The 24,001-nt window shown below is 38.6% G+C and overlaps 1 protein-coding gene across 5 annotated transcripts in view; it reads right to left on the bottom strand.

Annotated features, from left to right (window-relative positions):
* The window catches only part of in (inturned planar cell polarity protein), a 58,591-nt gene that overhangs the window by 21,608 nt on the left and 12,982 nt on the right, over positions 1-24,001 (bottom strand). For all 5 annotated transcript variants that reach the window (XM_076208114.1, XM_076208113.1, XM_076208110.1 and 2 more), the window contains 10 exons: positions 23,808-23,967; positions 20,360-20,433; positions 17,658-17,735; positions 16,725-16,885; positions 10,707-10,808; positions 10,466-10,555; positions 7,728-7,805; positions 6,615-6,813; positions 1,806-1,859; positions 1,621-1,683 (listed from right to left, as the gene is read on the bottom strand). In XM_076208114.1, coding sequence (XP_076064229.1) covers positions 1,621-1,683; positions 1,806-1,859; positions 6,615-6,813; positions 7,728-7,805; positions 10,466-10,555; positions 10,707-10,808; positions 16,725-16,885; positions 17,658-17,735; positions 20,360-20,433; positions 23,808-23,967 — 1,059 coding nt within the window. The remainder of the gene's footprint in view (positions 1-1,620; positions 1,684-1,805; positions 1,860-6,614; positions 6,814-7,727; positions 7,806-10,465; positions 10,556-10,706; positions 10,809-16,724; positions 16,886-17,657; positions 17,736-20,359; positions 20,434-23,807; positions 23,968-24,001) is intronic.

Raw genomic sequence — 24,001 nt, 5'->3', positions numbered from 1 at the left:
ATGGCACATACTATGCACGAATCAGACATAAAGCAATGACCCCAGTATACTGAAGGAATCATGAGTAGATACTTGAAAATGAAGTCTACATGTATTTCAAAAAGATAGTTTGCCAAGATGAGTTTGCTTTCATACTTTTTTATTTTAAAAGTTTATTAGTTAGACATGACAGAGGAATATTTTCACCTTTCACTCTTGTTATACTCATTCCTGTTTAAAATATGTGAAAATTGTATCTCATTTCTTTCCCCAGAATAAATGTCAATTCATTGCCAGTGCATCCATCTCACGGAACAGGTCAGTACCTTATCTATACACATTCTTCTCTAATTCACTGTCACATACATATATTTTTGCTTATTCAACATCCAGATCACAAGTTTTTATGGCTTTATTCGCCCTATCTACCCTCCTATTCCTTAGTCTACCCTTTACTCTCACTTTTGGCATGACTAAATCATAAGTCCTATGAAGATATCTACTTTTATTCATTCCTATAACATACCAACCCACCTTAGGTTGGCCTACTTTACTCTTTTACCCAATCCCATCTATTACCCAGTTACTTCATAAATAATGTCATTCCTATCTTTATTCCAAAAGGATTCTTTCTCCTTGTAAGAGAGGTAGCCAGCCAAGGCAAGCACCCACCCTCCACCCATCCAACACTCATTAATTTTTCCTTTTATCTTAGCTTTGTTGTGGAGGTGCTGTGTCTTGATGCATTGTTTCTGACATAAGCAGTGGGTGGGAGGCAGGGATGATCATTTATCTCCAAGGAGCTAAGATAGAAGGGATAACAAATGCTGTATGGGTGTGAGATGAATGATGGTTGGTGAATGACTTATCCCCCCTTGAGGGCTTGAGTGCAATAATGAAAATTTCAAAATATGTGGATATGTTCTCATTCAGGATACCAATTTGATGGTTAAAATATTGGGGAATCATGTAATTACTTTCTTCCGGAACACTGTGTTTGCTGTCATCGACTCTCTTTCGAGAAACACCTCCATCCTCAATTCTCCATTACAACATTTTCCTAGAACTCCACACTTCCCAATATATATCTATATATGTATGTGTGTATGTATGTGTGTAAGGATGGGAGAGGACAGAAGACAGGGGTGAATGGAGAATGGCTGTATATGAATGATGTTGTGATGCATGAGGTAGTATGGGTGGGGGATGGGGGGTGAGATAGTATGTGTGAGAAAAATTTGACACAGCCTGAAGGGATTTCTCCCTGTCTTCTCCTTTTCTGCATGGGGGGGCAGAAACGGGGGAATTACCAATTTAATGAAGCAGCCTTGCTGTGGATGTGCTGTGTCTTGTGACACTGCTTCTGACACAGGGCAGTGGCAAGATGCAGGGATGACCCGTCATCCAGGAGGTGCCAAGATAAGAGGGAGGGTAGAGGGTGGAGGGGTGTGGAGTGTATTGGGGATGGAATGGGTGGGAATGGTTTTTATGCCTTTGTTTTTTGGCTACCTCCCTTGTACAGGGGAAAAAGCCTTTGGTATATGTATGTATGTATGTAATTGCTATGCCTTTTCACATTTCCTTAAAAAAACAGTAATTTAAAATACATATATACTAATAATCTCTAATATTAGGTCAAACCTTATAGAAGAAGCAGCTTCCAACAATAATATATGGACTCTGGTGATCTTCATAGTCAGAGTCCTGAAAAAATAAAGAAGTCAATAAAAATCATTAATAAGTTTTGAAGTAGTTAAGAAAATATCCATACAAAAATTCCACAATACTATAATACTTCAAGTCTGCATACAATACTTCTGACTTACTTCCTCTCCAAAATCTCCAGATTCTAGTTCAGAGATACAATTGTCCAGTTGAAGCTGTAAAAAAAAAAATAATAATAATAATAATAAGATTAAAAAATAACAGTAGCTAATAAATCTACTATAAGCTCTCCCTTGTAAGGGATTCACATCCCCTAGGATATTTATCATGGCCACACATCCAACCCACAAGTATAGTACAAGTGTGGTAGCTGCATTAGACCCAATTACTGTCGACTGCCAGGTCCCTCACTCTACTGTATACCTCCATCCCCATTCTTACATGTCCTGCTACATATGGTCATAAATATATAAAATATCCACTATTCAATATATAGATAGCAAGCATAACTGTTCTTTCTGGTGGGTTCTTCTTGTTGAATCCTCTAGTACTTGTGTGACATATGTGAGCTTGTTTGTATGTATTTACCTAGTTGTATTTTATGGGACGAGACCTATGCTCATAGAGCCCCGTTTTTGTATCTCTCTGCATCGAGTTTGTTCTTAAAATCTTGTATAGTTTTGGCACTCACTGTTTCCACATTTAGTTTGTTCCACACTCTGTGTGGGAAGCTATTCTTTCTCAAATCTCTTCTGTAACTATCTATCAACATCTAATAATATATCCAATCTTTGTTCATATGTCAAATTTGAGATTGTAGGTGCCATTTTTGTTGCTGCTCTTTGAATTCTTTCTAATTTCTTTATGTTTTTTTGTGTGTATGTGTATTTACCTAGTTGTATTATATGGGAAGGGAGCTATGCTCGTGGTGACCCGTCTTTGTATCTTTCAGCATCAAGTTTTTTCTTAAAATCTTGAATAGTGTTTGCACACACTTTTTCTTTGTCTAATTTGTTCCAGGTATCTATTATTCTGTGTGGGAAGCTATTCTTTTTCAGATATCTTCTGTAATTATCTTTTTTGAGTTTCTTTTTGTGTCCACTTTTTTTTCCATTGTCCCATTTCAATAAATCATTCTTATCTAAGATTTTCATTCCTTTCATAATTCTATAGATAGTTAGTAGGTCTCCTCTTTCCCTTCTTTGTTCCAGAGTTGGTAATTCTAATTAGGACAGTGTTTGTTCATATGTCATTTTGGAAAGAGTTGGTGCCAATTTTGTTATTGCTCTTTGTATTCTTTCTAATTTCCTTATATTCTTTTTGGTACTGGATGTCCATAGTGTTGCTGTGTACTCAAGTTTTGGTCTTATCAGTGTAGTTAAATTTTTTTTTAGCATTTCCTCATCCAAATAGACAAATGGCACTTTTATTGATCTCAATAAATTGTAAGTTTCTCTGACTATTTTATTAATATGTTTGTCTGGTGTCATGTCTTTGCTGATCATTACTCCAAGGTCTTTTTCTGAGTTTATTTATTTTTTACCTCTTCTTCACCAATTTTATAATCTCTCGATATTCTGTTGGGAGGGAGGGTGGAGGGGAGTGGAGTGTATTTAGGGATGGAATGAGTGGGAATGATTTTATGCCTTTTTCTTTTTGGCTACTTCCCTTGTAAGGGGGAAAAAAGCCTTGGTATATGTATGTATGTACTTTTTCCAAATTCCATTATACTGCATTTCTTGATATTGAATTTCACTTCCCACTTTTGAGTCCATTTCCAGATCTTGTCCAAGTCTTGTTGTAACGAGTTGCAATCATCCTCCGTTCTTACTTTTTTTAGTATTTTTGCATCGTCTGCAAAGAAATTCATATAACACTCTACTCCTTCATCCATGTCATTTATGTATATGGCAAACATGATCGGGGCCAGTACTGATCCCTGTGGGACACCACTTTTCATTTCTTCCCAATTTGAGAATTTATCTCTAATTACTACTCTCATTTTCCTCCCAGTCAGGAAGACTTTCATCCATTCCAATAATCTTCCTCTAATGCCACCTACTGACTCTATTTTCTTCATTAGTTTCTGGTGTAGCACCTTATCAAATGCCTTTTGTAGGTATATACATATATATGTATATATATATATATATATATATATATATATATATATTATATATATATATATATATATATATATATATTTATACAGACGCTCCTCAACTTACGTTTTAGTTACGTTCCAAACGGCTGAACGTAAGTTGAAAATGAATGTAAGTTGTTACTGTACTATACATCCGTAAATTCTATTACCGTATCTTATAAAACACCCCTAAATCATTTATTATACACATAAATTGTAAATAACATTAATTTCAAATAAACTAAATTCAAGCAACATAAATTGAGATGGTGGAGGAGGAGGGGAAGGAGGAGGAGGAGGAGGAAGAGGCAAGGCATGTTCAGTTTGTCGTTTGTGCAATGTAAACAATGGACGCAGCGTCATGCGCAAGTATCGTTTGAACTACGAAGATCGCGCTAAACTAAAAAATTCACTCAAAAAATTTGTTTACAATTTTTTTTTAGTCAGTTCAAAAGTAAAATCGAAAAAACGTAAAACGAATGAAAATAAGTAGAGGAGCGTCTGTATATATATATATATTATATATATATACAGGTACTCCTCGTTTAACGACGACAATTGGGACCAGCGAGCCGTCGTTAACCGAATTGGTCGTTAAGCGAAAGTGTATACATATACGTACATGTACTGTATGTACAATGTCCAGCAATACATGTATCTTTATTTTCGTGTATTTTCCCTCTTTTATACAGTACATTAACCCCTTCCATACGGTGCCTCACACGTAGGCGTCATGGGGAGCGAGTGTATTCGCGAGGCTGCCATATCGGCGTCTCGATTATATTTATTGTAGTCGCCCCTCCATAATGACATTCTTTCTAATTCTTTTGTAATCGCATTTTCTATGGTTATCAAAATTCACGGGTGAAGAGAGAACGATCGATATAAGCGGTGACTATATTTTATGATGCGAGTATTATTACGACACGTCGTACGGCTGGCATTGGATGCTGCCACCGAGATCTAAGTCCATGACGCCTACGTGTGCGGCACCGTATGGAAGGGGTTAAAGCTTTATTTACTGTTTATTTACGGTGGTTAGGTTCCTGAAATTACCGTATATGACCAAATCCGCGTATGCTGACATTCCATATTGAATACCGGGGTATTTTTTTAGTTTCGACCATGGACGCAATATGGCAATAGAAATTTAATTATCAATTTTGTAAATTAAAATGTATCAACGTAATATGCAATTTTGTGGGCGGAAATGAAAGTAAGAAATACCATGCTACAAGAAAATATGCTAATGAACGAAGTCGGTATCATAGGATCGGGACGCCATCTTGTCGTCTGCCAATGTCTCTCACGAGGACGAGCCGGATGACATTTAATTTGCAGGTAATGATTTATCAAACACAGGTTAGGTTAGTTTAGTTTAGGTTAGACGGATTTATCATCCTTTCATTTCTTCGACATCGGCATCTATCATAACAAACATGGTGTACCATTCGTCCGACATGACTTCGTTACTTACAAAATTTGTTTTAGCACCTTTTATTTCTGCTCACAAAATTGCATATTACGTTGATACATTATAATTTACAAAATTAATCATTAATTTTCTATTGCTATATTGTGCCCTTGGTCGAAACTAAAAATTTACCACTACCGGTATATACTGTACCCCAGGTAGTTTTTTCAGCTTGCAGGATGGTAATGTAGACCTAAGCTTCAGAACACTTTACCTCACAGGTAATATCATCGTACAACATCATACAAATTTGCCTCAGCCAACTTAATTATCGTACACGACGTCATAACTTCGGGAGATTTACGTTAAACGAATGTCATAAAGCCCGTCGTTACTCCAAGTTGTCGTTAACCGAGTAGGTCGTTAAACGAGGAGTACCTGTATATATATAAATTTATATGGCTGGGAATGGATTTTATACCTTTGTTTTTTACTAACTTCCTTGTAAGGAGGAACAAGCCATTGGTATATGTATGTGTGTATATATGTATATAAACTCTGGCATTCATTTCTCTAATTAATCCCACCATATAAAATTAAACACCTACAATGACATTACGTGACTCAAGCCACCATTCACCTCATGCATCTTGCTTTCTTGACTATTCCCACTCCCATCCTTCATGAAAATGTTCAATTTTCCCCAAATTCAATACATTCTCATGATGATTCAGTTTAACAATGCAAACTCCCCCTATCACGAGGCAAGGACTGTGCCCCTTACAGAGGACTTTGTGTGGAATTTAATGAACAATGCCCTTGGTCCAACTCAATAGTGGAAGAGTTCAAACTGTTGTCACCTCAACCTCTGCTGCAAGTAGCAATGCTCTAACCCACTCAGTCAGCAAGGATCTACATTCTTATAATCTCCCATATTAATACCTCATAATCATGGAAGGAGGGGAATGTCTGTTGAGGAAGGAAGGGAGAAGACAGAAGATGGGGGTGAATGGAGAATGGTTGTGCATGGATGATGTTGTGATGCACAGAAGGGAGTGGGTGGAGGGTGGGGGTGAGGGAGTATGTTTGAATAATAATTTGATGCAGCCTGAAGAGATTTCTCCCTGTCTTCTCTTTTTCTACACAAGGGGTTCGCCAATTAAATGAAACAGCCTTGCTGTGGATGTGCTGTGTCTTGCTACAATGTTTCTGAACCAGGGCAGTGGGCAAGATGCAGGGATGACCCATCATCCAGGAGGAGCCAAGATAAGAGGGAGGGAGGGGGGTGAATGGGAGTGAAGTATGTGGAGATGGAATGGGTGGGAGTGGATTGCCTTTGTTTTTTGGCTACCTCCCCTGTAAAGGGGAAAAAGCTTTTGGTATATGTATGTATGTAATCATAAAATTATATACCTTAGCTTGTATATCTGATAGTATTAGCCAGGCAGGAGATGAATGCAAAAACTTCTCACTGTTGTTGGGAACAACAGGCAAGAAAGCATTTTGTGCTGATTTGTTAGAGGTGTTTTCCAGGGCCTTCCAAAGTACTGCTCCTAACACAAGGCTCATAAGATGATCTATGTACGCTTTGTTTTTACTTTGGCCAATACCTCTGAAAAGAGTAAATACAAATCATTACAAGTAATATGATACAAACTCAAAATCTAATATTTCCATGTCTACATATCTCAACAAAAATTTAATAAAACTTCAAATGTAATTTCACAAGTTGTAACCAGTGTTGTAAAGTAACAAAGAGCAAATACTAAAATACTGTGCATGAGTAACTTTTTACTATTTATCTATCTACATACCAAAGGACTTCTTTTTATATGGGAGGTAGCTAGCCAAGACACACACCCACCCTCCAACCATCCCACACCCATTTGTTTCCCTTTTATCTTAGCTTCATTCCTGTCCCCCACCCACTGCCTAAGTCATAAACAATGAAGAAAGAAATTTTGCTATTTTATGAGAGGGAGGGTGGAGGGTGGAGGGTGGAGGGGGTGGAGTGTATTTAGGGATGGAATGGGTGGGAATGGTTTTATGGTTTTTCTTTTTGGCTACCTCCCTTGTAAGGGGGAAAAAGCCTTGGTACATGTATGTATCTATGAATGCTTACACCAATACACCAATAGACTTTTCTTTAATGATGAGTTACAATGAGCCCCTCATACAGAAAATAGAGAAGACTGGGTGAAATCCCTTTTGTTGTGTTCTGTTGGTAGTGCTTGTGAAATATAATTATCCAGACAAAAATCCTAAAAGTCCAATCACAAGTGAAATGGTTAATCAGGATAGTTTCTGAGACAGCTTCTTCATCTTTTTGGTCCTTGGGATTCTTCTAGGATAAACAAAGTTGCCTGGCTTAGTAAATAAATAAATAAATAAATAAATATATAAATAAAAATAATCATGTCTAGACCAAAAGGATTAAAAAAGCTGGGTATATTTTTATATCACTGGTTGCAACAACTTGTTAAAAAAAAGAGAGAGAGAGAGAGAGAAAGAGAGAAGTATACTTACTCTCCAAGAGACTTGAACTCGTACTTCAGTAGTCTACTTAACTGTTCAGTCAACACAATTAGTTCATGGGATGACAAACTGTTGGTTTAGAGGAAAATATATCAATATACAGAAACACAATACACATACACATACATATTTTTGTAAGTTTATCAAAAGAAGGAATAGTGCCACAGGAATGGCGAAGGGCTCATGTGGCACCAATTCACAAAGTTGGAAGTAAGGAGACACAATTGAATTACAGGACAGTATCATTAACCTATACAACAGTGAAATTATATGAAAGGATTGTGAAATGCTCAGAGGTCACATGCTGTATTGCTCCATTCCTGTATACTACAATTAAATAAATGAAATTAGGTAAATACTTGCATGTTGGGAACAAGTTGAAAAAGTGAGGGCATATCTGAAGGATGAGAAAAGAGCGTTTTCTGGACAGTTGCAAAAGCTCCTGGAAGAGCTCATACAATGAGACAGCACAATCCAAAGCCAAAACCATAAGTGAATTCAAAATGATTCATGACAATTTGAGAACAATAGACAGCACCTCATGAGTGCAGTTCCTTTCCTGTATACTATCAATCAAACCACTGACCCAGGTCTCTCTTGCAGAAGACCAACATCTCCAAAGTAATTGGTAACTGTCATTGGACTGGTCTATAAGCTATTCAAGGAAGAAATATTGTGTTGTTGTCTGGATATAGCTAGGATGGAGAGTTTAAGATGTGATACTCAGTCTTCCGTATCATGGTTGCATCTATAGCAGTTTATTCCCATGTCCAGGCCAATTCTGTGTTGGCATTGTTTAAGTGATGAATAGAGACCTGAAAGCAATCACACTAATGTGATTCTTCCCTCTTATGGGAGAGATTCTGTGGGACTAATGCTTGGACATGGAGCATAAGAGAGGAAGAGAGGAGGAGTTTGAATGTGTTCGAGATGAGGTGCCTGAGAAGTATGGTAGGGGTTACTAGGCTGGATAGAGTGAGAAACGAGGAGGTGATGAGAACGGAGTTGGAAAGGGAGTTGGATGATAGGGGTGATGAAAGAGTATTGGGATGGTTTGGACACATGGAAAGAATGAATGAAGAAAGATTAGTAAAAGAGGTGTGGAAGGCAGAGGAGTAAACATGACAGGGCAACCAAGGATGAGATGGATGGATGGGGTAAACGGGGCACTAAGAAAGAGGGAAATGTCTCCCATGGAAGGATGGGAGAAGACAGAAGATAGGGGTGAATGGAGAATGGTTGTGTATGAATGATGTTGTGATGCATGGAAGGAAGTGGGTGGGGGATGGGGGGTGAAGGGGTAATAGTGAAAAATAATTTGACGCACCCCGAAGGAATTTTTCCACATCTTCTCTTTTTCTGCATGAGGGGATGGAAAGGGGGGGGTAGCCCATTACATGAAGTGGCCTTGCTGTGGATGTGCTGTGTCTTGCGACACTGCTTTTGATCCAAGATACGAGGGAGGAAGGGGGGTGAATGGGAGTGAAGTATGTGGGGATGGAATGGGTGGGAGTGGATTTTATGCCTTTGTTTTTTAGGCTACTTCCCTTGTAAGGGGGAAAAAGCCTTTGGTATATGTATGTATGTAAGTACTAATGCTTGGAAGACTTTGATGGAATAGGGTGTTTGGTGGTCAGTTCTGGAGTGCTTACTCTGTTATCTATCTTTACAAGACATGCACCCAACTCTCACCCATCCACCACTTACTTGTTTTCCCTTTTATCTTAGCTCCTTGTGGAATAAGGCCCATTTATGCTCACCATCCATTGCCTGGGTCCAATGCAAAAAAAGTAAGTCCCAGCACCTCCACAGTAAGACCAAACAGCCAAAGCTGGTTTATCTCCACCCCTTTATTGTTCCTCTCCTAATCCTCTCAATCAAAACCCTCACATAAGCTTTCCCAACTACACTCAAGAAACTGATCTCTGAAATAATCTACCCATCTTCCTCTTTCAGTCTTCATTTCTATTAGCATGTCTACATCTGTAACCTTTAACTCTTCCTCTCTACCTGACCTGCCCCCACTCACTCTACTTCATTCCAAAACATTGTTTTTTTTTTTAATTCTACACTCAAACTTCTACTCCATTTTACATTGCCTCCCTCTGTACCTTTGTGATGATCAAAGAAAAGAAGCAAACATATGAGGATTGGTTTCAAAGTAGAAATAATGAAGCATATGAGAGGTCCAGGAAGAAAGAAGCAAAACACTAGGTGAGGGAGGTTTTGTTATCTAGGGTAAGTACAAATACATCTTCGTATGGATGAGCTGTGTGGTGAAGGTAGTAAGTTATTGTAAATGTTTGAGCAGCATGTTGCAGTTTTTTTCAGTTTATTGTGCCTATGTGATGCAACGAGATAGATGAGCAGGGTTACGGGCTCCCACATAGAAATGCATACCTATCACTTTCATACGACACATTATGGGAAGGACCTTGGAACCTGTGTAGGTGCTCCACTGGGATAGCCTTGGTGTACCCTTTTATCTCAATAGATTATAAAACAGAACTCATCATGCTCCCAAATAAATAAGTGTAGAAACATTATTTCATTCTAAAATCACTTATACATCACCTGGAGTAAGAGCATTAACTGATTGGTGAATGGGATGACAAGGATATCATATAAGGTAAAGCAGTTGAACAGGGTTAATATTCAAAACCAATCACAAAAATGTCTTAACATACACTAATAATATTGAGAAAACAAGTAATAAATAAATATATTACCATGAGTGTGGAAGAGCAACAAGGAATATATCATTTCCTTCTCTTCTGTAGGCAACATGGTAGTAGTCACCATCTAACAAGACTGTTGAACTGAAATCAAGTATTAATTCATTATAACATTTTCCTGGGTTTCCATTAAAAAAAAAATATATACAATTTCACCACATAACCAAATATTACCAATTGGCTGAATATTCTGACATTTATAGACACTTAATAGTTTTTGCTAATATCCCATTACCACAATACAGGCTGTCCAGCTACTTCATGTACTGTATGGGCTGTTGTAATGAACATCCCTCGCACTTTCACCAATTTGTTGCTCCATTTTGGAAATTGGTACCTGAAAAAAGCATAAACAGTAAACCTCTTTAAGTACATACATACATACATATATATACCAAGGCTTTTTCCCCCTTCCAAGGGAGGTAGCCAAAAAGGGAAAGGCATAAAAACACTCCCACCCATTTCATCCCTAAATACACTCCACACCCCTCCCACCCTCCCTCTCATCTGAGCACCTCCTAGATGACGGGTCATCCCTGCACCCTGCCCACCGCCCTGGGTCAGAAGCAGTGTCGCAAGACACAGCACATCCACAGCAAGGCCGCTATTTCATTTACCTCTTTAAGTATCATAGAAAATTCATGCTTTCATGGGTGAGGGATGGGTATGGAATAGATGATGCATACATATACACATTTATCTATTTACTTTCTGTGGAAAGTGAAAGGGAATGGAAAGTGAAAGGGGGTGGAAAGGGAGTTGGGAGATAGAGTGGATGAAATAGTTGGGATGGTTTGGACACATGGAAAGAATGAGTGAAGAAAGACTAGTAAAAGAGGTGTGGAAGGCAGATGTGGAAGGAGTAAACATGAGGGGGCGACCTAGGATGAGATGGATGGATGGGTAAAAGGGGCTTTGGGGAAGAGAGGAATGTCTGTTGAGGAAGGACGGGAGAGGACAGAAGACAGGGGTGAATGGAGAATGGTTGAATATGGATGATGTTGTGATACATGAGGTGGAATGGATGGAGGGTGAGGGAGTATGTGTGAGAAAAATCTGACGCAGCCCAAAGGGATTTCTCCCCATCTTTTCTGCATGGGGGGATGGAGAGGGGGGTCACCGATTTAACGAAGTGGCCTTGCTGTGGATGTGCTGTGTCTTGCTATGTTGCTTCTGACCCAGAGCAGTGAGTGAGATGCAGGGATAACCCATCATCCAGGAGGAGCCAAGGAAAGAGAAAGGGAGGGGTGGTGAATGGGAGTGGAGTTTGTGGGGATGAAATGGATTGGAGTGGATTTATGCCTTTGACTTTGGGGCATTGGGAAAGAGGGGAATGTCTGTTGAGGAAGGATGGGAGAAGACAGAAGACAGGGGTGAGTGGAAAATGATTGTGTATGGATGATGTTGAGATGCATAGAGGGGAGTGGGTGGGGGACAGGAAGGAGTATGTTTGAATGAAATATAGATATATAGATATATATATATATATATATATATGCAAGCAACCACATCACCATGATACAAAAATTCAAAATAAACACAGGAGAAGGGAAACTTGTAGACAGTAAGTACTTTCATATATTACATCTTCAGACTAAATGAAGGAGATACAGAATTGTGTTCAAATGTAAGTATCAGGTAGCAGCTGTAGGGGGAAGGGGAGACAATACAATGCAGGAAAGGGGGGGTGGGGGGGTAAGGTCATCCCCCTTTCCCACATTGTATTGTCTCCTCCCCTCTACGGTTGCTACCTGATATTTACATTTAAACACAAATCTGTATCTCTTTCATTTAGTCTGAAGATGTGATATACGAAAGTACTTACTGTCTACAAGCTCCCCTTCTCCTGTGGTTATTTTGCATATATATATATACATATATATATATATATATTTTTATATATATATATATACATATTTATATACATATATATATATACATTTTCATATATAAATATTATATATATATATATATATATATATATATACACACACACACACACTTTCAACGAACGGACGGCTTGACGAACGCTCTGAAGAAAAGTGCAGATTGAGGATACCAACGCAAAGAGAAGTGCCTTTTTGTATTTGCAGGGGGGGGGGGAATTGCTCGTGAGGTAGTGGGAAAGTAAGGAAAGAGGAGAGGGGGAGGGATTACTGGGGAAATGGAAGATAATGAGGATGTGGAGGACTTGGCCCAGGCAGACGGGCGTAAGATCAACATGAAACGACCACCGGATGACGAAATGGCAAATAAAAATGTAAAGATTAGAAGTATAGAAAGGAGAAATACAGTAGAAAGTGACGAGAATATGTTCCAGGGATTTAAAGAGGGTGGGGGGGACACAACCCCCCCCAGACTGATAAGACTAGAGGAGAGAGTTGATAAGGTGATCGAGGACTTGGAACGTAAGTTAGGTAATGTAGGCTCCATTCTACAAAGAATTGAAAGATTGGAACAACTAGAGAAGGCTAACAGAAACTTAACTGAAGAAGTAGAGGACCTAAAAAGACAGTTAGGAAATGTAAAGGAGGAGAATGAGAAATTGAAGAAGAATAGTAATGAAAACAGTGAGAAAATAGCTACAGAAGCTAAAAATTGGAGAATAACTCAAGAAGGGAATAAGGTTTCATTCACTGACATAGTCAAACAGCAATTGAAAGAACATAATGAAGACTCAGTTATTAAAGTGATGAGACAGAAGGAGAATATAGTAAGAGAATTAGCTGACAAAAAGAAATGTATAATTATATTAGGAATGGAAGAGAAACATAACCCAGATAGAACCGCAAGAATCAAGGAGGAAAATGAAAGGGTAAGCAGTTTATTAAAATTAGTCCAGGAAGATGAACCAGAAATTATAAAGGAAATTGAGGAAAAATTCAGACTCGGAAAATATAGTACAGATAAGACCAGACCAATTAAGATTAAATTCAGGTCACAAACAACGGCAGAGAAAATTCTATCCAAGACAGGGAAACTAGCAACAAATGATCAATATAAAAAGGTATGGATAAAAAGAGAAATGAATAAGGAGGAAAGAGAGGCAGAAAAGCAGAAAAGAATTGAAGCTAAGGCAAAAAACGAGGAAAGAACGGAGTCAGAGAAAGAGAGATTCTATTGGAGAGTAGTGAACATGAAAATAAAGCAGTTCGACATACTAAAGAAAAACATAAGGGAAACAGAGAACACAATGGAAGTGGCAGAAAACTAAGAGTGTCTTACACAAATATAGATGGATTGATAACAGGATTGAATGAACTGAATGATTATTTGAAAGAAAAAGAACCGGACATAATGGGAATTGTAGAAACAAAATTAAAAGGCCCACTACCACCCAACAGTGTAGGACATGATACATACAATTATTGGATTAGAAACAGAGAGAAAAAACAAGGGGGTGGAGTTATGTTCCTGACAAAGAAGGATATAAACGTGAAAGGTGTCATATATGGAAAGAATACAGTAGAGATGATTATGATAGAAGTGGAAGACCGAGATAAGAAGAGCAGAAAATTTGTGATCAACTATGTGCCTCCGAAAACAGCCTCATGGGAGGAGAATGAACATAAAAGTATGTTAGAGGACACAAAGATAGCATTAACTAAAATAATGGAAGACGGAGGAAGAATAGTTATGATGGGCGACTTTAATTGCAAAGAAATCTGCTGGGAAGAAATGACAGTAAAGAGTGGTGATGACTCATGGGGAAATGCTCTACTTGAGATGATTACTGACCATTCAATGACACAATGGATACAAGAGAACACTAGGTATAGAAATGAAGAAGAACCATCGAGGCTAGACTTAATAATTACATCTGAACCTAGAATAGTGGACAAGATTGAATATAAAACACCAATAGGTAAAAGTGACCACATATTGATTGAACTGGAACTTAATGAAGAAAAATATATGAAAAGAAATGAACAATATAGAAAAGGAAGAATGATGTATGAAAAAACAAACTTTGATAAAATAAGAGAATTCTTCCAACAAGAAAACTGGGAAGAAATATACAAAGAAGAAACATCAGTGGAAGAGAAATGGAATATTTTGACAAAAATTTACAAAGAAGGAGTGGAAAAGTATGTCCCAAGACAAAAACAAGAAAAAGAATATGTAAAATGCTGGTACAACAAAAGTTGTAGGGAGTTAAAAGACAAAAGAGACAAAGCCTGGACCGGATGGAAAAAAGACAGAAGACCTGAAAAATGGAAAATATATACTGGTTATAGAAATGAATATGTACAAAAGTGCAGAGAGGAAAAAAGAAAATATGAAAAAGATGTTATAGAAAAGTGTAAAGATCAACCAAAACTATTCTACAGATTTGTAAACAATAAACTGAAAAACAAACAAGACTTGGAGAAATTAAGACAAGGGGGAGTTGAATACACTGAGGAAATGGAAATGGCAGAAATTATGAACAAACATTTTAAATCAGTGTTTACAAGGGAAAATATACAACCTGAAGAGATTGAGTGGAAGGAAAAAGTCCCCCCTATGGAAGAAATAGAAGTAACGAAGAATGAAATATTGACACACTTGGGTAATTTTGATGTCAGAAAATCGCATGGGCCAGATGAAATAGCAAACTGGATTCTGAAAGAATGTAGGAATGAACTGGCAGACAAAATACATAGCATAATAAGCAGTTCCTTAAAAGAAGGAAAAGTTCCAGAAGATTGGAAAAAAGCAAATATAGTACCTATATATAAAGGAGGAAATAAAGAAGAACCTACCAACTATAGACCAGTCTCTCTAACAAGTACAATAGCAAAAATATGTGAAAGAATTATCAAAAGTAGATGGGTAAAATACTTGGAAAAAAACAACGTACTAAATCCAAGGCAATTTGGATTCAGACAAGGACGATCATGCGTCACCAATTTAATATGTTTCTATTCAAGGCTAATAGATATAATACAAGAAAGAGATGGATGGGCTGATTGTGCATTTCTAGACCTAAAAAAAGCTTTTGACAAAGTACCACATAAGAAGTTGCTTAAGAAATTAGAATATGAAGGAGGAATACAAGGTAAATTGCTAAATTGGATGGAAGACTTTTTGCAAGAAAGAAAAATGCGAGTAGTGATAAGAGATCAGCACTCAAAATGGAATGAAGTAATAAGCGGTGTCCCGCAGGGAACAGTTCTGGCCCCAATAATGTTTGCTATATATATTAATGATATGGATGAAGGAATTGAAAGCTATATGAGCTTCTTTGCAGATGATGCAAAATTACTGAAAAGAGTGAAAACTGAAGAAGATTGTGAATCACTACAGAGAGATCTAAATAAAGTACAAGAATGGAGTAGGAAGTGGGAGATGGAGTTCAATACAAAAAAGTGTAGTATAATGGAATTTGGAAAAAGCAAAAACAGAATAACAGGATCATATAATTTGGGAGAAGAAGGAATAAAAAGAGTAGAAAATGAGAGGGACCTGGGAGTCATTGTTATGAATAATATGTCACCTGAGAAACATATAAATAAGATTTTTGGAGAAACTTATAATTTAATAAGAACAATCAAAGTGGCATTTACATACCTGGATGAAGAAATGGTGAGGAAAATCCTAGTCACCCTGATAAGACCAAGATTGGAATATGCAGCAACGATATGGTCACCAAGTACAAAAAAATGTATAAAAAAACTTGAAAGAATACAAAGAGCAATTACTAAACTGGCACCAACACTCTCAAAACTATCATATGAAGAGAGACTACAAAAACTTAAACTACAGACACTAGAGAAAAGAAGAGAGAGAGGAGATTTGATAGCTATTTACAGAATCATGAAAGGCATAGAAATTACTGATAGAGAGAATCTGATAAAATGGGATGACAGAAATACAAGAGGACACGGAAAGAAAATAAAAAAAGACAACTATAGAAGAGATTTGAAAAAGAACAGCTTTCCTCACAGAGCAATAGACAGTTGGAACAAGTTAGATGAGAAAGTGGTGTGTGCAAAAACAATACATGAATTTAAAAATAGTTTAGATAAAATGAGATATGAAGACGGGACCTCACGAGCATAGCTCCCCTTCCCGTAAAATACAACTAGGTAAATACAACTAGGTAAATACATATATATATATATATATATATATACATATATATATATAAAGATAGAAATAAAATATATATATATATATATATATATATATATATATATATATATTTTTCATTAACTGTCCTTTTCCCCAAATTTAATCTGCATTTTCAGAAAAATCAAAATAATTCTACCTGATATCAGCCCCATCAGGGGAATCTTCTGTGACTCCAGTGAGACTAAGATGAAGGACTGTGTGAGGTATCTCTTTAAGACAGGCAAGAGTTTTAGCATCCTGTTGTTTTAGTCCTTCATGGCCAGCAATAGAACGAACAAAGTTAGTCTGAATTATGCGCTGCAAAACAAAAGAAAAGAAAAAAATTACTACAGCAGTCTGTCATGTTTGTTTGTATGCAAACCTACTTCCATAATTACACTTATCATATAATATATTACAGAACTAAAGTTTTTCTTAGTTTCGTTTCTCTTAGTATATTTTTATAAAAATTTACTTTGAACTCCAATACACTTTGATTAAACACAACATTAAATAATTTATTCCATTTATTCTATTTGTGGAGTTCCATGTCCTGCAAGCAAAACACCACCAAATGGAATATAAACTGATGCAGCCCAACGGGATTTATCCTCATCTTCTCTAAATTTCACATGAAAGGGACAAGGAAGGAGGGTCGCTGTATAAATGAAGTGGATAGCCCTACTGTGGATGTGTTACGTCTTCCTGTCTTGTTTCTGACCTGGACAGTAGGCAAGGTACAGGGATAACCCTTAATCCACAGAGCTAAGATACAAGGGTAATGTGTGATGGATTTTACTAATCTTTCTTCACTCATTCTTTCCATGTGTCCAAACCATCCTAATACTCTTTCATGAAAACCTATCTCACAACTCTCTTTCCACCAAAATTAAAAAGGTATAAGATACATAACAATGATAAAGACAGATTGAACATTTTTAGAAGCTCTGCCAAGGGATTCGAACCCTGACCTGTGCGTACATAATCAGTCGCTAGCATCTTGACTTTGTGATTATGTACACATAGGTCAGGGTTCAAATCTCTTGGCAGAGCTTCTAAAAACTGTTCACATAAAAATGAAATGCCTCACCTTTGGAGAATTTGTGTCTTCTTCTGGCAAAGTCTCAGAAGCACACTTCTGCACAGATAAAGTAATGGTGCTAGGAATCTGCAGAAGCAAGATTTGCACTGATTAAACACAAAGGCTAAATATAAACTTCCAACTATATACAATTCTCCAAAATAGTCACTTTCTCAGAATAATATTCCTCTATAAAAAAAAGTCATTAATCTACACCACTATTTCTCAGTTTATGAAGAGGGGATGGAGAGGGGGGGTTGCCAATTTTATGAAGCAGCCTTGCTGTGGATGTGCTGTGTCTTGTGACACTGCTTCTGACCCAGGGAATTGGACAAGATACAGGGATAACCCGTCATCTAGGGGGTGCCAAGATATGAGGGAGGGTAGAGGGTGGAGGGATGTGGAGTGTATTGGGGATGGAATGGGTGGGAATGGTTTTTTATGCCTTTGTTTTTTGGCTACCTCCCTTGTAAGGGGGAAAAAGCCTTTGGTATATGTATGTATGAAGAAAAGTGAATGTCTGTTGAGGAAGGAAGGGAGAAGAGAGAAAATAGGGGTGAGTGAAGAATGGTTGTGTATGAATGATGCTGTGATGCATGGAAGAGAATGAGTGGGGGATGGGGGGGGGGAATGGTCATGTTTGAATGATATTCTGACGCAGCCCATCGGGATTTCTCCCCATCTTCTCTTTTACTGCATGAAGGGATGGAGAGGGAGAGTCACCTATTATATGAAGCGGCCTTGCTGTAGATGTTCTGTGTCTTGTTGCATTGTTTCTGACCAGGACAATGAGCAAGAAGCTGGGATGAACAGACATTCAGGAGAAGCCAAGAAAAGAAGGAGAGAGGGAGGGTGATAACTGGGAACAGAGTGGATGGGGATGAAATGGATGAGAGTGGAATTATACCTTTTGACTTTGGCCCTCCCTTGTAAGGGAGAAAAAGCCCTTGGTATATGTATTTACCTACCTACTTGTATTATACGGGAAGAGAGCTATGCTTGTGGTGACCCGTTTTTGTATCTCTCAGCATCAAGTTTTTTCTTAAAATCTTGAATAGTGTTTGCATGCATGCATGTATAAAGAAAAGATAAAACAAAATATTTATCAATCTATATTAATCTAAATAAATGAAGTGACCTTACTGTGGATGTGCTATGTCTTGTGACACTGCTTCTGACCCAGGGCAGTGGGCGAGATGCAGGGATGCCCCATCATCCAGGAGGTGCCAAGATGAGAGGGAGGTAAGAGGGTGGAGGGGAGTGGAGTATGTTAGGGATGGAATGGGTGGGAGTGGTTTATATGCCTTTGTGTTTTTGGCTACCTCCCTTATAAGGGGGAAAAACCTTTGGTATATGTATGTATATAAATGTTAATGATTATATATCTACAAAATTTCATCTGCCAACTTTTGTTTTAAAAATACTTTGCATATACAGTTGCATTCAAAGATATCTATCTATCTATCATGTACATACATACATATACCAAGGACTTTTTCCCCCTTACAAGGGAGGTAGCCAAATTAAAAGTAAAAAATCCACTCCCACCCATTTTATCCCTACATGCTCCACTCCCATTCATCCTCCTCCCCCCCTCCCTCTTATCTTGACTCCTCCTGGATGACAGATCATTACTGCATTTCGCTCATTGCCCTGGGTCATAAGCAATGCAGCAAGACACAGCACATCCACACCAAGGCCACTTCATTTAATCAGTGATCCCCCTCCCCCTCCTTCCCCTCATGAAGTAAAAGAGAAGACAGGGAGAAATCCCTTTGGGGTTCGTCAAAATATCATTCATCTATCTACATACAAAGCTTTTTTTTTTTTTTCTTATATGAGACATAGCCAAGTCAAGAGGCACACACCTGCTCCCATCCATTTCACTAACGGACATCTAGCACATTATAAAAAACAAATGCTATGGTAGATTTCCATTTCTAGAATGTGAATCTTGCTTTGAGTTTATATGGGATTTATGTTGTATTAACATACTTCATACTGTCAACATGACAAGGATGACCCTTCATCCACAAGGAGCTAAAATAAGAAAGAAACAGGGGTGAAGGATGGGAGTGGAAAGGGTGGGAGTGGGCATGTGCCTTTGACTTGGTTACCTCCTTTATAGGGAGGAAAGAAGCTCTTGGTATATAGATAGCTTTGTAAGTGCTGTATTGCAAAGGAACCAGTGACAAGTACTTGCATGTGGTAGTCACGTAAGATGGAGAGCAAAGCTGCCCATTTTCAAAACCCATCTACTCCCTAACCTTTATCAGGAGGTGAACCTTAACCACTTCAGTATGAGTCAAATTTTTGCACGCAGCATTGACTGCCATATGTAATATGCATCACACTACTCACATAATAGAATATGAAGTCACTGCTGTATTACTCATTCTCTTTTACTCTGAGTAATAATAAACACAAAAAACATGATCAAACCAGTTCACAGAATCCAGGGGTAACTCATGTATAACTACAAAAAATATATATAAACAAGACGTCAATGCCGGCATCCTTGTGTGCTCACTCGCACCTCATGACACTTACGTAGGTGTCATCGTACCAAAGTGGTTAAAGGTCTGACACTTAGTCTCCTAAATGGGCCCAAGATCTCTCTCTATTAATTTCGATTGGATGTATCATTCTTTTTCACACATGGGAAGCTGACAACCGGCAGCTTCTTTTATATAACAATCATTAAATATTACCTGAATTTCTCCAATGTAGTCATCCAGATTGCTCCATGATATGGAAACTCCATTCACTTCCTTCAGCCAGTCCCCTTTGTGAAAAAGGTAAAATTCAAAATTAACCAGAATGCCAACAAGTGAATAACATAATATATGTGCATATTCCTCAAAAGTACACAAAAATACAGGCTAAGTTTAGAGTAGTAGAGCTTGTGTTGGGATTAGAAATGGAGAGATTGAGTGGTTTGAGGTAAAGGTGGTACTTTGTCAGGGATGTGTTATGTTGCCCTGGCTGTTCAATCTATACATGGATGGGGTGGTGCAAGAGGTGAATGCAAGGGATTGGAGATGGTTAAAGAAAATGGAGAAAAGTGGGAGATAAGCCAGTTGTTGGTTGCTGACGACACTGTACTTGTAGTAGGATCAGAGGAGGGATTGAGAAGTTAATGACATAGTTTGGGAAAAAGTAAGGCGATGAGATGCTAAGAGGAGATTGTATGAAGGAGTGGTTGTGCCAACAGCACTGTATGGGACAGAAACATGGAACATAAGAAAGGAAGAGAGGAAGAGTCTGAATATGTTTGAGATGAAATGCCTGAGAAGTATGATAGCAGTTACTAGGCTAGATAGAGTGAGAAATGAGGAGATGAGAAGAACAGGGGTGGAAAGGGAGTTAGGAGATAGGGTGGAGAGTATTGGGATGGTTTGGACACATGGGAAGAATGATTGAAGAGAGATTACTAAAAGAGGTGTGGAAGGCAGAGGTGGAAGGAGTGCACAAGTGGGGGCACACTAGGATGAGATGGATGGATGGGGTAAAAGGGGCACTGGGAAAGAGGGGAATGTCTGTTGAGGAAGGATGGGAGAGGACATAAGATAAGGGTGAATGGAGAATGGTTGTGTATGGATGATGCTGTGATGCATGTGGGGGAGTGGGTGGGGGGGATGGGGGATGCAGGAGTATGTATGAGGAATAATTTGACACAGTCCGAAATGGATTTCTCCCCGTCTTCTCCTTTTCTGCAAGAGAAGACAGACAGGGGAGGTTGCAAATAAATGAAGTGCTGCCTCAGTTGTAATGACAAGAAATCCACAACAACAAAATGGTCAGCGAAAGAGCTTGTACTCTTCAATAGGTCTTTCTGGAAAGAACTCAATATTCATTCAGTGTGGCAGATGTTTTCTATGCCACCAGCTAGTATAGGTGACAGGAAGAGGGGAGGGGGAGGGAGGGAGAAAGAGAGAGAGAGAGAGAGAGAGAGAGAGAGAGAGAGAGAAAGAAGAAGAAGAAGAAGAAGAAGAAGTAGAAGAAGAAGAAGAAGAAAAAGAAGAAGAAAAAGAAGAAGAAGAAGAAGAAGAAGAAGAAGAAGAAGAAGAAGAAGAAGAAGAAGAAGAAGAAGAAGAAGAAGAAGAAGAAGAAGAAGAAGAAGAAGAAGAAGAAGAAGAAGAAGAAGAAGAAGAAGAAGAAGAAGAAGAAGAAGAAGAAGAAGAAGAAGAAGAAGAAGAAGAAGAAGAAGAAGAAGAAGAAGAAGAAGAAGAAGAAGAATGTGGTTTGTTAATGAATTGGGTAAATTAGTCCTTTGTCAACTGCCCTGGGCAATGGGCAGTGAGCAGCAATGACCCTTCATCCATAAAAAGTTAAAATAAAAGGAAAATGGGTAATAGGTGTGGGTGGGTGGGGTGTGCATGCCTTACCTGGCTACCTCCCTTATAAGGAGGACTAAGTTTATTGGCACATAGATATATAGATAAATAGATAATGAGTTGAGGGATGAAAACCCATAGGGTTGATGCATTTGGTGGGATGTGTATGTTTGTGATGGTATGGGTTGTTTTCTTTATGTTTGTATTATGGTTATTTTGGTTACAGTGTCTGCGATTAGTTGTCTGGTATATCTTGTTTTACTGGAGAAGGGTATCCTGTTGTGTACATAGAATGTCACATGAAAATGACAGGAACACAATTCTAATACAGAACCCTAAACACCACAGACCCTTCACACTACATTTCAAAAGCACCACCAATAGAATGCAACAAAAAAGTACACCTGCAGTGTACTACACAAACATCTACAACAATCTACCACCTGTACCGCACAAAACATCCACACAAAAACACATTCACACTTGGATCACTAAATGAGCCCTTCAAGAAAGACTGTTAAACTCAATACTCCAACAACAACCCCCAGACATAATTCCCACGGAAAAATAAACCCTCCAACACCTGATAAGAATCACACTGGCATGCCAGCACTCAGGACACCATGCAGCATTAAGAGAGTACCAATACAGAATTGGCCTGGCCACAGTTTCAAACTCCCCCACATGCACAGAGCACTTCATACTACAAGGCCCCCACACTAACAATCCCTTGACAATAATACAATATATCCTCCCTGTGTGATTTATGGTCTCACCCAAAGGCTATTGCCAGCTACCTGAAGGATGCTGGTCTTCTGCAAGAGAAACCAGGGCAATAGACAGACTGACTGTATTGTGTGGTGCAGGTAACTTAAGCTTGAGTAATATGCTTTTATTCACTCTCCTTTTTTTCTTTCTTTTCTTCTTCTAGCTTCTATTCATTCATCCTTAAGTACAGGGGAGAATGTCTGCTGAACAGGGAGGGGAGAGGGCAATAGGAGGGTGTGGGTGGGTGGACTGTAGACTGACACAGCCCAAAGGGATTTCACCTTGACTTCTTTATTTTTTGAATGAGGAAATGAAGAGGGAGGGTCACTATGTAAATGAAGTAGTGGGGTCCTGCTGTGGATATGCTGTGTGTCTTACTGTATTGCTTCTGACCCAGGCAGTGGGTGAACAAAGATATAGAGAACAAATATGAGTGGGATGGCTGCCTCGCTTATAAGGGGGAGAAGCATATGGTAGAGATATAACCATTCATTCATTTCATATAAAAGTAACCATGCTATAAGTCCCAGTAGAATATACAATACATACATACATATACCAAGGTTTTTTCCCCCTTACAAGGGAGGTAGCCAAAAAGGGAAAGGCATAAAATCATTTCCACCCATTCCATCCCTGAATACACTCCACATCCCTCCACCCTCCCTCTTATCTGAGCACCTCCTGGATGACGGGTCATCCTTGCACCTTGTCCACTGCCCTGGGTCAGAAGCAGTGTCGCAAGACACAGCACACCCACAGCAAGGCCGCTTCATTAAATTGGCAACCGCCCCTCTCCGTTCCCCCATTGCATAAAAGGAGAGGACGGGGAGAAATCCCTTCGGGCTGCGTCAAATTTTGCTCACACATACTACCTCACCCCCCATCCACCTGCCCATTCCACCTCATGGAATCACAACATTATCCATATACAACCATTCTCCATTCACCCCTGTCTTCTGTCCTCTCCCGTCCTTGTACAGATGTACAATATAAGCTACAGTGCATCCATCACTTAAAAATCCAATGCTCATACAATACTTGTAAAATACTTTACCAATCTTTATCACTCCATTTCTGAGTGCCTCTGATCCCGGCACAAGTCCTGCAACCATCACTCTTGAATCAGGAGGCTCATTAAATCTACCAGGCATTATCCCAAGAACAATCTCACATAAACTCGCACGTCGACCAAGATTATTTCCATTTTCTGTCACCTGTTAAAGAGGCATGGTTATGTGAAACCTTTCA

Source organism: Oratosquilla oratoria, chromosome 24, assembly GCF_046742065.1.
Source record: "Oratosquilla oratoria isolate Oo_2021 chromosome 24, ASM4674206v1, whole genome shotgun sequence".
NCBI lineage: Eukaryota > Metazoa > Arthropoda > Malacostraca > Stomatopoda > Squillidae > Oratosquilla > Oratosquilla oratoria.
This window is presented reverse-complemented; position numbering and strand designations above follow the sequence as displayed.